We start from the raw sequence: 15,340 nt of genomic DNA on the forward strand, positions 1-15,340 counted from the left end.
GTAGATACTATATTATATGCTCTGCCCTACGTACAGTATAAGTACAGACTGTGCAGGTGTACCACGAGCTGTACTATATATGATGACAATACATTAATCGAATCTAATTTTGATGTGTCGCAAAGCGCTTCCGCTGCCATTTTCACACAGCTGCATCCCTAGTTGCCTTATAAGGAGCTCTGGAGGCGTTGTTTTGTATGCAAATGACCTGAACGGGGACGCGCGTTCGCGTTTCAGACTGGTGCCATTCCCCAACGCAGATATCACAGCTGTGACCGTTTGAGACACTTAAGACATCTTCCCCTCACGTTGGGGACTCAGAGTGAACTTGTCATTGATTCTGTCGGTTCCAAGATAAGTCTTCCAAGAGAACTCTTTGGAAAATATTCGGGAATGAGACCCATTGAAACCATTAGCTATTTCATTTAGATTGGTTATTGTTTTGCCGTTGTCAATGAAGCATTGCGGGTAATCTGTGGACAATGATCCTTTTTTTATAATTCTGTTCAAAATGCTCCATAATCCCTTTATATTCTTTTTATGGTTTTCTAATAAATTATTATAATAATCTTTTTTACTAGCTCTAATCATGTGAATTAATTTGTTTTTATATCTTTTATATTTACTTTCAGTATCTATAGTTATGTCTTAAGTATTCCTTGTTTAGTGTGTTCTTTTTGTTACCGGAATATATATATATATATATTTTTTTTTATGCGTAATCCACGGTTTCTTTGTCTCAGTTTTCTTTTCTTTACATCTCTGAATAGGGCAGTTTTTGTCAAATAGTTCCCCAAATATACCAATAAATATTATATGCTATATTAATATCCTCTTCATTGTATATATTCCAGTTTTGAGCCAACAGATCCTGCCTTAGGGATGCAGTGGTCACAATTTAAATTATAGTCGCCACAGACAAAAATGTCTTTCTGTTGGGATTTGGAGAACATATTTTCCATAGTTTATGTGAATGTGTCAATATCAGTCCCAGGAACTCTGCAGATGCAGCTGACAATTATATTTTTATGTTTTTCTCTACATATCTCAACATAGCACATTATCAATAACAATAGACATATTTTCTACCACCTTATATTTGAGGTTGTTGTCCACGTACAGGGCAACTGTATGAAGGTGGTGATTTGGTGATCAGATTCAAGTTCAGTTTTGAAAAGCCTGAAGTCATTGTCATTCTCATCAGGAAGCCGGCAGGATATATAATTTGAGATACTACAAACAATATTCAAACTACGAATTTATGTTGGTCCCAGCTCCATGTGAATGGGGCTCTGGCTTTATGAGGCCATAAAGTGTTTGTGTGAGCTTTTACACATGTGGCTCAGGAGGTAGAGCAGTCATCTGGTAATCAGAAGGTTCCCTGTTCGATTCTCGGCAGCACGTCAAAGTGCATGATTGCACCTTGCATGATTGCCTCCACCGTCTGTGTGTGAGTGCAAATACAGTCCATTTACATCCAAATTAGGTCTTAGTTCTGAATCAGACCTTCTATGCTAGAATATAAACATTATTTGGGTGCAAGAGCTCACACGAAAATGTTATGGCTCCAGTGACATCACTGAATGGAGAGTTCTCTCTGATTTCTAGCTTCAGGAGAGGTGCGTGTTCACAAATACTGACTGAACTGACCTGGGGCAGAGGAAGAACATTATGTGACTTCTTAAAATGGGTGGTATTCCCCTTTAAGTGGTATTGGAGGTTTCACTGAACAAAGCAGACGCTCAACAGAAAGTGGGACCTGGGAAATCATTGGGAAAATGCAGGAAAGAAGAGAGTGTACATTACTAAACAATTGGGTCACACAAGATTGAATAATGCAATACAGATAATAGGTAAACATCCAATTGGGAGGGTTGAGTATGTCATAAATGTATAGATAGCAGTACTGTCTATCTGTATGCCATGTATGTCATATATGTTATGATGCATTGAAAATGGGGGACCCTGATGTAAACGAGACGAAAGTCTTTCTCTGGTCTGCATCCCCTTAACAATCCCCTTGTGTGTATTGAGCCGTACTGTATTGTACCTGTAACTGCCTCTGTGTTAAGTTTAAGTTTGGTTCCTACCAGACCGGACTATTGGTAGGAACATTCTAGAACATTAGTTCCGCCAGAACATTCTGGCACGTGTGTGATGATGTCATAGCTGAATATGCTAGAACATGCTAGAATATTAGTTCTGCCACAACCTTCTGGAAGGTTCGTGATGATGTCATAGCTGAACATTTTAGAACCTTGCACATCCATAATATAAGTGGCCGTTCCGGCCACCGACTCTCTTTCGTGTAAGGAGTTCATAGCATCACGAAAGATCCTGAAAGAAGATGCTAAAGTCCATCATTTCCTCTCTTATTGCATGCAGCCAATAATGGTGTCGTAAATGTTGCTATGTGTAGGCCCATGCCATGTAGCTAAGGTGCTAACTAAAGGCTTGCTAAGCATCAACGATTGAAGGATTTAATGTGCTTGTAGGTTAAGTTAATTTGGTTAACAACATTGCAAAGACATGTGACACTAAGAGACAAGTAGAGATAATATGGATGTATGTTGTTATTGTTTGAGCTGTGATTTATTGTTTCATGTATGTGTTTCACAGTTCTCACGGTTCGGATTGAAATAAATCCAATCAGTAATATCAAGAACGTGTTGCTGTCATCATTGCAAGTAGAGGGAGTTACAGTACCCATTCTGCAATCTGTTAATAAAATGTTCAATCAATCAATGAGTATTGCCAGCAAAGAATCAGTTCAACATATTTTATTTCAGTGTAATAAATAAATACTCAGCAGAAAGATACTTTTGTTTCAATTATATGAATATTGAATGAAAGAGATTAACAGGAAACGGTTGTTTAAAATACTATGAGGGAATGTTGTCTCCATAGATATATCTATGGTAATTTTGGGAGGAAAACGATGTGTTACACTCCGGCACAGTAGGTGGCGGTAATGCACCTCAAACGTTAATTGCCAATCGCCTTTAAACAAAACACAAGAAGAAGAAGCAGAAGAACGCTGGCGACGCCGACGCGGCGTTGGTACAACAAAAATACCAGTTGGTAACATTAGCAGAGTGACAACTTCCAAGGCAGGTTATATTGGGTTATATACTCACCCTGTATACGTTTAGACGTTCGTAGACCACAACCAACGACTTGCATTTAACGTTAAGAGGCAGATCAAACTAACGTTCGGTAGCTAAGCTAACGCGGTAACCTTAATGTTGACGACGCTAGCCCAGCCGACTGGGAGACATGTTGATCACAGGACGAGCTAAGGCTAGCTAGCTGCCTAGCCAGCTGTGCCCATGTCACGGGGGAGTCGGGGGACTGCTGATTAAAGTATTTTGTCGTCCGTATTTTCATCGGAAACAGTGATTTTGTTAACTTAGCTTAGCTTGTCACACGTGAAATATATTGAGCTGTACTGTACACATTCTGCAATCTGGTAATAAACTTTTCAATCAATCAATTGGATGGCTAACGTCGGCTAACCTATCGTTTGGGCGAACTTTGGGTCGTAAGTAACAGTGGTCAAAGCTGGCGCCGTTTCACCCCATCATCATCATCATTGTTGATATTTGGCAGTCGCGACGATGGACTGACTGAGTGTCGGGATGACATGTAATGACAATAACATCACCTGCGTTCTCGTCACGGGTGAGTAAACCACGCTCTGGTTTGAGGAGTGGCTGCTGACACGTAACACCTCGGGAGCCACTCAAACCTCGCCAACAACACAGCAACAATACAGTAAAGATGAAGGACATAATGGGATTGTACTCGTAGTGTAACATTAACCTGACGTTACGTCCGCCTCTCTCTCTCTCTCGTTTGTTCAGCACTTGGCTGAAGTTGGAGTGACTGAAGGTGGGAGATTTGGTCCACTATGAAGGCTTTGGGATCTAGATGTTCCTTCTACATTGGTTTCCTGGTGGGAACCTTCACGCTCTACGTGTTCCTGAGGCAGGTGTGGTTTGAAAAGACTTTCTCGGAACACAACGCCAATGGCCTGGACAAGCTCATCCAGCCGTCCGAGCTGGAGCAGGAGAGGAAGAACTGGAAGAAGGATAGGTTGGCTCTCTTCAACCTCAACCATCCTCACCACAAAGGTAAGCCCAACAGCAGTTTTAATAGTTTCAAACTACATATATTTGTCGTCGGTTTCATAAAAAGTAGTTCAGCACAAGTACAGTACAACGAAAAATAATTTTGGCATCCAACCAGGGTGCAAATGTAAGAGTAAAGGTCAATCACATGTGCTTTAAACAGGCTGGGGCTTTTGTGACCGGAGTCACTTGCTTTTACGCCCCGATTACCCAGTAAGGAAACGACCAAGCGTCATCAAGGGGCTCGCGGTGTGTCAAGAATACATCAGATCTGAATTTCAAAGATACCCAGCGTACAATATGGGTCTAACACAGCTTCACGATGGGGTCTGGAAGCTCGGAGTTGCTAATAAACAGTTTAAAACATTGTTACTCGACGAGTGGTATTTACAGACCGAACGTCCATCTCCGCCGTTGGTGTCACAGCGCATGCGCACCAGGCAGCTAATGCCGCGTTCACGTTACTGGGAAGAAGCGGAAGAACCAGCTTCCGACTGGGAAAAACCATTCACGTAATTCCTACTAGGACATATGGGATTCTTTTATAGACCCGATATCTCCCACTTCGCGTCACAAATTGCGGAAGTATGGATGTGGGCGTTTCATCCATAGATATATATAGAGTCAAAGCGTGAAGGCGTCCTAGTTGTAGCAAGATTCGGCTCAAATAAGGGACTAAACACGTTTCGCAATTATGCCACATCAATGTGGAACGCCCTACCCAAAGCTGTATCACTACCCACTTTCAAAACCTCTCTCAAGGGACACCTACAGGAGACTGCAATTCAACACTGGCCCCTGTAAATATCCTAACCCAACCCCCTCCAATGTACAGTCATTTACCTAGTATGGTTTTGTCAATAGTCCAATGTACAATTTTGTTTGTTTGTACAGTGTCCCCCCCCCCCCCCTCAATGTACAGTTTTGCTTGTTTATACAGTGTGCCCCCCCCCCCCCCCCCCAACCACCTCCAATGTAGATTACCCAGTATGGTTGTCAATATCCCAGTGTACCCAACCCCCCCCACCCAACCTCCTCCAATGTACAGTTTCTACGTCAAATGTATATACTCCCTTTTCCTGACTCCTTCTGTATCACAAACAGTACTGTATTTGCAAATCTGGTATGTCATAAATGTATAGATGTAGCAGTACTGACTATCTGTATGTCATGTATGTCATATATGTCCTGATGAATTGAAAATGGGGGACCCTGATGTAAACAAGACGAAAGTCTTTCTCTGGTCTGCATCCCCTTAACAATTGTGTGTATTGAGCTGTACTGTATTGTACCCATTCTGCAATCTGTTAATAAAGTTTTCAATCAATCAATCAACGAGATGTCCTCTGGTTCTTCCGCTTCTTCCCACGTAACGTGAATGCGACATTAGCTGCCTGGTGCGCATGCGTTGTGACACCAACGGCGGAGATGGACGTTCGGTCTGTAAATACCACTCGTCGAGTAACAATGTTTTAAACTGTTTATTAGCAACTCCGAGCTTCCAGACCCCATCGTGAAGCTGTGTTAGACCCATATTGTACGCTGGGTATCTTTGAAATTCAGATCTGATGTATTCTTGACACACCGCGAGCCCCTTGATGACGCTTGGTCGTTTCCTTACTGGGTAATCGGGGCGTAAAAGCAAGTGACTCACTCCGGTCACAAAAGCCCCAGGCTTGCAAACCGAAAGTCACGAAAGGGGCTATAAACAGGCCAGATTTGCAGGCAGCCTCTTGTGGACCGTAGACAATTTCAAAAGGGCCATATCTGGCTAGTTTTAGGCCATGTCCAGACTAAACAGATTTCGGTCGTATCAGGCAAAGTATTTGATCGATTGCAGTGGCACCTTTCATCCACACGGAACTGCGTTCTGGCAGCCTGAAGACACTACTTTCTGAGACCGGCTTCCAGAGTGCGCAATTCTGAAGACGCCCCCCTTGCATCACCATCTTTACAATCGAAACGCGTCTTCTCCTGAAGCGATAGCCCACCTCTCCTTTACCCCGCGTGTGAAAACATCACAACAACAATGGCATGTACAGAAGCTATTGAGCTTGATCTGGCTTTTACAGCTAAATGTACTGCGCCTGTACTACCACCGTCAACAACAGATTGACATTTCCCTTAATCCGCATGCAAAACCCAGCCAACAAAAAAAGAAACATGATACATATATGTCTTATATGTCCTGGCTAGAAGTGTAAATATTAAACACCGGGAGTTATTATTAAACAACAATGGCATGTACAGAGTAGTTGCGTTCGTGTTACAGAAGCTATTGAGCTTGATCGGGATGATGCCACTGTGTGTGATGCAATACACGATACTAGCGTCACATAGCTGGCCTTTTTCTGAAAACCCAAGTAGTAGCTAAGCACATATTGTTCCATAGCATACCCCTTCAGTTGATCATGACAAATCCTCTTACCTTGATGATTAAAAAGCCTCCATAATTTAGTAAATAGTATCTCCATGGCTGGTGTTGAGCTGTAGCCAGCTAGGGTTGATGCTATCCAATGCTATCAACATTAGCTAACTAAATACAATAGACAGTGGTATCCTGAGGTAATGTTAAATACAGACAACGTTTGCTAGTCGAAATGACTGGACACACACAGGGACAAGTTAAACATCAATCAATTCATTTATTCCAACAGGTAGTTTGAGCTGCATGTGAGCCGTGGTCTTTCTCTCCTCTCCTTTGGAAACTAATGTTACATTAGCTCGAAAAGCACAGAACCGGCCGACACAAGTTAAGCTGCTAGCAACAGACACTATAACACTTTCGGTCGGGGGTTTTCAAAATAAAAGAGCGACTTTCTCTCTCTCTCCCCCAAAAGTCCCAGTGCAGGTGGGTGACTGTCACTCAAAGCACATTGCGAGTATGGGCGGAGCCCAGCCAAAAACAGCTTGGAATCTGGAAGTGCAGAACGTGGTGCTCTACAGCAGGGGTTCCCAAAGTTTTCAGGCCGCGACCCCCGAAATAACGTGTCAGAGAGCCCCCCCCCCCCCCCTATTATAGGAGAGCATTTTTATTTTTATTTTTTTTTTTATGGAATTGTATGGTTGAAACATGCAAACGTTCAAACGCACACACACTAATAAGCATTGGAGGCTTTTAACCAGGGCCGGACTGGGGAAATAATTCAGGCCAGGAAATATAGTGCGAAATATAGCCCCAGTCAGGCCACTTTTTAAGCGGGGGGTCTGGGGGTCCCCCACCAGGACATTCTTTGTTACAAAGACTTCATTTCCTGCATTCTGGTGCAGGATTTTTTTTATTTGTACCCTTTAAATGCCAGTGTTTGTGATGGCATCACAAATTATTGTTAAAAAACAGGCTAGCATATATGATTAGCAACACTGGATTTTCAGTTTTTTTGTAATGTCAGATTGAAAAAAGAATACAATCTTTTATTCAACTTCAGCCCTGATCATAACACCACATACTCATTTTATAATTCTAACCCTTTAAATGCCAGTGTGTGTGATGGCATATAGTTGCAATACTGTAATTTTCGCACTATAAGCCGCACCTGAATATAAGCCGCAGCAGCTAAATTGAATGATGTGTACATATATAAGCCGTACTGGACTATAAGCCGCAGGTGTTTTAATGTTAATTACCATATGTAATTACTAATTAGCATTGGGACACAATACTGTCGGACAAATAACAAGAATTAACTCATTTACAAGTTGTATTAAGTTTAGCAAATAAGGGAACAGATAAATAACATTTCAATGCAGTCAAAAAAGCAATATTTCGATTTTTACATTTTCTGGTTTTCTGGTTTGGTCACGTCGAGTCACATAAGCCGCACCGTTATATAAGCCGCAGGGTCGAAAAATGGGGGGGAAAGGCGCGGCTTATAGTCCGAAAATTACGGTATATCAAATGCAAAGTAGCTTTTTCTGGGGAGGATTATTACAGGCTAGCATGTGTCAATGATTAGCAACAACACTGATTTTGATGGATTTTTAGTTTTTTGTAAGGGTCCCGCGTCCACCAATCACACGCGGCTCCCTTTGTGTGTGTGTGAGCAAGAGAGAGAGAGATAGTTCTCCAACTTGTGTGAGTTGCAGTGATCTCCTGGTTGTTCCCCACCTAGGTTATCTAACTATTGCGCCACTGCAACTAGAAACACTGGGCTGGCCTGCTTTTTTTGGGAATTTTTATTTTAAATTTTTTTTGGAAATCATCTGGCGACCCCCCGTGGCGGCTCGTGACCCCTCCTAGGGGTCGCAACCCCCACTTTGGGAACCCCTGCTCTACAGTACTTGATTAGAAATACAAAACAATAGGCGGTTAGGTGGTCGAGCGGAGATTGCGTTCGTCACCAGCCCCGGAGCTGTGAGCTTGGTTCGCCTGTTCGAATCCAGCTCACAGCTCCGGGGTTGTCACCAGCTTGGCTGGCCGTCTGCACTGATACAATTGGCTGTATCAGAGGGTGGGAGAAGCTGGCGGGGTGGGTCCGGGTCGTTGTAAACAGCGACTCCTACAGTTCGGTCGGGGCGCCTGCTAAGCGCGGATTGGACGTGAGGGGGATAGTGTGGTCCTCCCACACGCTACGCCCTCTCAATGAGAATCCGCGCTGCCAGGTGAAAAGAAGCGGTGATTGGCTGGACGTGTGTCGGAGGAAGCACGTGGTAGCCTCCACTCTCCCAAATGATCTGACTGTGGGGGGTAAAGCGCAGCGACCAGGAAGGGACTGGGAATTGGCAGACGACTAAACATTGGGGATGGGAGAAAATCGGAGGAAAATGGAGGGGGAAAAAGACAAAAAAAAAAAAAAAAAAAAATACAAAACAATGAATTTGATTAAAAAAAACCTTACAGATGTGTTTCATAGACTTACAGGAATTGTGTAAAATTGCCCAAATAGTGAAAGAAATAGCAAAATAGTTCCCCTTTAAATGTTTTGGAATTGCACTCAAAATGCCACATTTTAGGTAGTTGTGAACCCACAGTTATTTAGAAATATTGTATTTATTATTGTGAAGAATAGTCTTTAGTCATATTGCCCACACTTACTGATCATACTGTTGGATTCTCGTGTTTCAGCCTTTAACTCATTCCAGGCCAACAGCGCCCTCTGCTGATGGCCCTTCCGTGCCAACGCTATATCCAATGGAGAATAGGACTTATTTGCGAGTGCATAAAACATATCAAATATAATAGCAATAGATCTAAATAACACAGTGATCGTCAATGAGTTGCTTACAGTCAACATGTACGAAACGGATTGTTTTTTCATCTGTACATTTCCGTTTGATACCGTTTTGAATACAAGTATAGTTTTGGAGATTTCTAGTAATTCCAGAGAAAGACACGATAATAGCCCCTTTAGTGGAATACACAAAACACGTTGTCATTTTTCAGCTGATTTATTAATCTGAATATGAAATGTATTATTCTAACAATCTCTCCTGTTATCAGCTCGATGGTTGTTGCGGCCCAGTGGTTAGCCAAAAGCTTTCCCTGTTAGCCGAAGCTAGCTATCTCGTGGCTCAGGAGGGTGGATGACCTTCCATCCCCCACCCTCCAGCTTACTGCTGTCGCTTTGTCAACGTGTCTACGCGTATGCCACGTCTCCTAGTCTGCCTCAAACCCAAAATAACTCATATTTATAACGTCAACGTGTCGACGTGTCTCTCTCTCACTCTCAGAGGTCTGCCCTGCCCCCCTCTCATCTAAGTGATATCCAGAATGCTCTCTCGATGCTGACCTTGGCTTTATCTCTCTCACAGGGCCTGTCTGTGGCTCTCCTACAGTCTAACTTGAAAACACACACGTACATGGAAGCGGTCCTCCTCATTTAAGATCTATAGATATAGGTTATAAACCATGATTTCCTTCAATTCTCTCAGCTTTAAAGGCCCTCTCGTGTTAATATAAAGCCTGAGTGGAAGAACCGAGTAGATGTCTGCTGTCATCTACAGATATTTACATTATGTACACATATGAAAAACAAGTGCTATCTTTCAATACTGAACACTTATTCAAATGCAGTCAAACAATTAGCCAAAGGTCTGGAAAATGGTGTGGAATTTTTTATATGTGTAGGAACCCTGAGTGACGACGTCTCAAGTTAACCGTGAGTCTGTTCCCTCCCCAGGCGAGGATAGCCGCATGGCGGACGAGCTGTACAACAAAGTGCGCATTCTTTGCTGGGTGATGACGGGGCCCAGCAACCTGGAGAAGAAGGCTCGGCACGTAAAGGCCACCTGGAGTCGCCACTGCAACATCGTGGTGTTCATGAGCTCCGTGGACGACCCCGACTTCCCCACCGTGGGCCTGGGCACCAAGGAGGGCCGCGACCAGCTCTACTGGAAGACCATCCGGGCCTACCACTATGCCTACGAGCACCACGCCAACGAGGCTGACTGGTTCCTCAAGGCGGACGACGATACCTACGTGATCGTGGACAACCTGCGCTTGGTGCTCGCTAACCACACACCCGACGAGCCCGTCTACTTCGGACGCAGGTTCAAGCCCTACACCAAGCAGGGGTACATGAGCGGCGGCGCAGGCTACGTCCTGAGCAGGGAGGCCCTGCGGAGGTTCGTGGAGGGCTTCAAAAACAAGGTGTGCACTCACACCACATCCGTGGAGGACCTGGCGATGGGGCAGTGCATGGAGAAGGTCGGGGTGCAGGCGGCCGACTCAAGGGACACCGTCCAGAGGGAGACGTTCCACCCCTTTGTCCCTGAGCAGCATCTCACCGTCAAGTTCCCCAAGAGCTTCTGGTACTGGAGCTACTGCTACTACCCCATCTCAGAGGCAAGTGCAGCCATCCGTGACCTCATTGGCTTACGTGTCAGATTTGTTTTAAGTGTGCAACAAGAAAGTAGAAGCACGCCTTGCTCGTTGAGTCAAACAGTTTTTTACCAGAGTAACTCACGTATCTCTGTTTAGACATAAATATGTTGACTAACACGGCTACAAACTGGCAAGGTGCCCAGAACACTACATATAAAGTTGCAATGGTGTACTACTGTTATGATTATACAAACTAGATCATGAAGAAAGTGCTTTGTTTCGTGTCTCGGGGATACAAATAAAATCGACCCCAAAAAATACCTTTTCCTAAAACACAATTCAAGTCTTTTATAGTCATCCATCCAAAATGCATTTTCAGAGATGGGAGGACATTTATACTAAAGAGTACATTTCTTAATGAATTGGAAAAGCAGAGAGTGCACATCCACTCTGGTGATCAGGTGCAGGACAAACTGAAGATCGGCATAAATAATAATAGAAACTAGGGCTTGGCGATATGGCCAAAAATGATATCCCGATAACAATAACAATATCATATCACTCGATATCGATAATTATCGATATTGTTATAAGTATTAATTATTATTATAATTTTTTTTTTAAACAACAGATGTATATTTATTTTGCAGAAATTCTTTGTCGTTGCTGCCATCTTTAGTGTTACATCCCCTCACACTCCAGTTCTCAGGCTGCAGCTGGTTTGAAAGCGAAAGTTAACCGGCTTCTCTGCTGGCTGTGGCTCCAGGGGAGTTGAACAGTTCTGGCTCTGCTAGTTTCTTTTCTATCTTTTGGTGCTTTTTTGGTGGACAAACCACCGCCCATGTGCACCGTGACTCGTGGCTGGAGACTAGCTCTGCTAGCACACATAGCCTACTGTGTACAGACGGTTTCAAACTGTATTTTAAATTAGAAAGCAAACAAAATAAATGGACAAGAGAAAAATAAATCTCAATTTGGTCAGTATTGTCATTTGGACAAGCAAAGCCATTACTTTAAGTTGCAGGCAAGAAAGACAAGTCTGTCCACTGTCTCTGGTTTTAAAACTGCCCTGTTGCAGGTAAAAAAAAAAAGAATTCGATATTTTCCCCCCGCTATTTCCCCCCCGATATCGATTATTAAAATATATCGCGATAATTATCATTATATCGCCCAGCTCTAATAGAAACTGCACACACTGTTAAACTCGCTCACGCTCTATTTATTGCAATCGACATTTGGATTGAAGGATCTTCATCAGGATGACCGGAGGTAGGGGTACACTCTACTATATGGATTGGGTCTGACCACCCATTGGCCGAGAGAATCTGGTGCAAACCCCATATGGGGTGAATATGTTTTCTTAATCCTAATAATGAGCATTTCCTTTGTGCACGTTGAAGATTGTGATCTTGATGCCGTTCTAACGTGGCCTGTCTGTTTATTCTCTTCTCACCTCGTCCCCACAGGGCCCCAACTGCTGCTCGGACGTGTCCGTGTCTTTCCACTATGTGGACCCTACGCTCATGTATTTATTGGAGTATTACACCTACCACCTGCGTGCCTTCGGCTATAAGTACCGCTATCAGCCGCCCACCCCCCGAGGCTACATCTTGGGGGGCTCCTCGGATGTGGCAGAGAAGGAGGAGGAAGACACCAAAGAGCAGGCCGTGGACGTGAAGGAGGGGGCGAAGGAGGAAGACGCTAAAGAGCAGGCCGTGGACGTGAAGGAGGGGGCGGCGGGGGAAGATCCCTCCAGGATGCTGGAGAAACAGGGCCACGATCTTCCTTCCGCAGCCAAAAAGGACCCTCCTCCTCCGGCTGCTCCGCTGGACGAGAAGCAATAGCCTGTCTGTGGACGTCTGTGGGCGTCTGACGTCTGTGGGCAGGTTAGAGAGAATCTAGAGTTGGGAAGGACCCCGATTGTGCTTTGCTTGTTCCCAGTGAATGACTCTGAGCACACATTTGTACTAACGTGAGGAAATTGCCTCCGGCTAAGAGGTGTGGCTGTTGAAGGATTCTCTTGCTGAAGGATTTAGCCGTCGATTTGTGCCGGGGGTTGGGTTAGCACTTTTGTTCTCTGCGTGTTTGGGGGTGGTTTGACCACATTGTTAGGCGGGCGGTGGCTGGCCAGGACGGGGATAACACAGAAGCGTCGTGCAGTGAAAAGGACATGTGTTTAATGAAGAAGCATAGATGTGTTTATGTACCAGTATGGAGAAAAAAGAAATAACGCACATCCTCCGTTTCTTGGTGCTGAGCCAAACTGTAAAAACAGTAATACATAAAACAAAGCGGGGCTCGCAACTCACTTGATGCTCCAAGGTGTTTTAATTGACAAAATAATAGCAGTAGATACAACGTTTCGACAGATCCTTCCGGTCTTTTTCAAGTAAGAAAAAGACCGGAAGGATCGCAAAATATCGATATGTCAACAGTAATTCGCTTTTGCTTTTCTTCTTTTTTTTATCATTAGGTATTGACTATCTTCATTTGAATATTATTAATTCAAGCACCTTTTAATCAATTGATAATGTCTTGATTTTCTAAATTGGGGCTTCTTCGACCACTTTTTCCCAGACACACTTACTGTAACATCCATATGGTGACAAATTGGATCGATTTGCAGGAGATTCACATTTGGCCGTGTTGTGTACCGCTCCCCTATCGGTTTAACCTAATTGGACGATGCTTGGGATTTAAACCTTTAAAAAAAATCTTCTTTCAAGAACCCTTCCTGGCCTAAGACTCGATACCATTGTGGCTTGCGGATGAAAAGACTGAACTGCTGCGGACCAGCAGATGTGCTGAGAGTGCGCTGCTCCTCCGGCTGCTGAGGTGTTCAGAGTCACCAGCCTTGGTTTCTTTTCTAACAGACTCATTATTAGCTTTGTGCCTTGCAGATTTTGAGATTGTAATGTACCGTCAGCTGCACATATGACTTTGCACTGTGACATTCACGTAAAGAGAATGATGTTTTCAGAGGTGATTTTAATATACGACTTCCTTAAAGAATGAAGTTTTCAGATGGGGTTTTAATATAGTACTTCCTCAAAGACGAGGGAGGTATGGCGGGGTAGGTGCCACTAGACGACCCGCTCGCAGCGACGTCCTGTAGCCCGTGGGTTCCTGTTTCTCTCCTCCCCTTACTACGGAGAATAATTTTCATGGGATTTTGTATAAAGAGAATTGGATCCTGGGGGTTGATAAAAACATGTAAACTTTAAGTACTCATGGGCTCAGTTCACTTTTATTGCTCTTAACCAAACACGGATGTTAGTTCAGTTTCAAGTTACACGGAAATGGGTGGACATCTGTAGTGAGGCAACTCTGGCTGAGGCCAGGTCGTGTCTTCCCCCCCCCCCCCCCCCCCCCCCAAAAACACACACACACTGTCAATAAAAGGCAAGGAGCCATTGTATTATATGCCATCACGACTGTTTGCAGTGTTACACCATGTTGTGCTGCGACTCCATTGATTTCCACTGCAATAATACATTATACTCCCTCCCCTTAGTTAAACTTGTACCTGACGTGACCAATGTTCATTAAGATGCCTTTTTGTTAAGTGTTAAGTTTACACTACTTAATCTACATGTTCCTTCTGTACATGAGCACAGAGCATGTTTGTTGTTTTCTGGGGGGGGGGGGGGGCGGGCGTTGTCCAATTTAAACCAAATCAGCATGTATTATAAATTGATTTATTTTCAACTCTGATATGCCACTTTATTTAGCTCCTTCTGTCTGACCATGATGTGGTCGCCTTAAGCTGACCTACTGTATAATGTCAATATTTGCTATGCAGATTTGTGAGCAGTTTTGCTCTACCACATAACTACCTGATAACACGCATACGTGATCTCTAACGATGAACACCCCGACTCCTGACAATCTATTTCATTCCACATCGTTACCCTGTCAAAGGGAATGATGTACAGAACTGTATATTTGGGGTTTATTTATGTTGGTATTGACATCAATACGTATGAGTTTTGTGTGTGAATGAGTGCGTGAGTATGCTTGTGTGCACATCATTTGATCAGTGTGCGATGTCTGTTTCAAAGAAAGGTACTTTAACCAGTATAAATAAATGCATATTTTACTGTACATCTTGGTTACTTAATACTTTTGTTTTCACACATCTTTTATTTAATTGTCATGACAACTGGCATTTCACAAGAACAGTAAAATATAGCTGGTGCAAATATACCATGTGGCCAGTAGAGGCATGTCTATTCACCCCGCCTCTGGTAAAGGGACACTTCACTGAAAAACAACATTGATTTATTTTGAATATATCTCACACATCCCAAGGCTCTAAACCACTTTGCACACATTCATTTAGTTTGACAGTTATTGAGTTAATGAGTTTGAATATCTCCTCCCGTGATGTCATCAGAGGACACTGAATCCTTGTCTTGTGTTAATTACAGCTCAATTAAATGATGTA

General features: G+C 43.5%; 1 protein-coding gene across 1 annotated transcript; it reads left to right on the forward strand.

The window, feature by feature from the left end:
• The first annotated feature begins 3,032 nt into the window (after nt 1–3,032).
• c1galt1lb (core 1 synthase, glycoprotein-N-acetylgalactosamine 3-beta-galactosyltransferase 1, like b) lies at nt 3,033–14,257 on the forward strand. The gene is made up of 4 exons (XM_084316564.1): nt 3,033–3,681; nt 3,864–4,133; nt 10,250–10,914; nt 12,360–14,257. The coding sequence occupies exons 2-4, from the start codon at nt 3,911–3,913 to the stop codon at nt 12,735–12,737; spliced, it is 1,266 nt and encodes a 421-aa protein (XP_084172690.1). The 5' UTR covers nt 3,033–3,681; nt 3,864–3,910; the 3' UTR covers nt 12,738–14,257.
• The last annotated feature ends 1,083 nt before the right edge of the window (nt 14,258–15,340 follow it).

Source organism: Notolepis coatsorum, assembly GCF_963971535.1.
Source record: "Notolepis coatsorum genome assembly, chromosome: 6".
NCBI lineage: Eukaryota > Metazoa > Chordata > Actinopteri > Aulopiformes > Paralepididae > Notolepis > Notolepis coatsorum.

Coding starts and splice junctions, on each gene's coding strand:
- c1galt1lb (XM_084316564.1), top strand. CDS start 3,911: ATGAAGGCTTTGGGATCTAGATGTTCCTTCTACATTGGTTTCCTGGTG. Junction 4,134..10,249: donor CAACCATCCTCACCACAAAG/GTAAGCCCAACA, acceptor TTCCCTCCCCAG/GCGAGGATAGCCGCATGGCG. Junction 10,915..12,359: donor GCTACTACCCCATCTCAGAG/GCAAGTGCAGCC, acceptor TCGTCCCCACAG/GGCCCCAACTGCTGCTCGGA.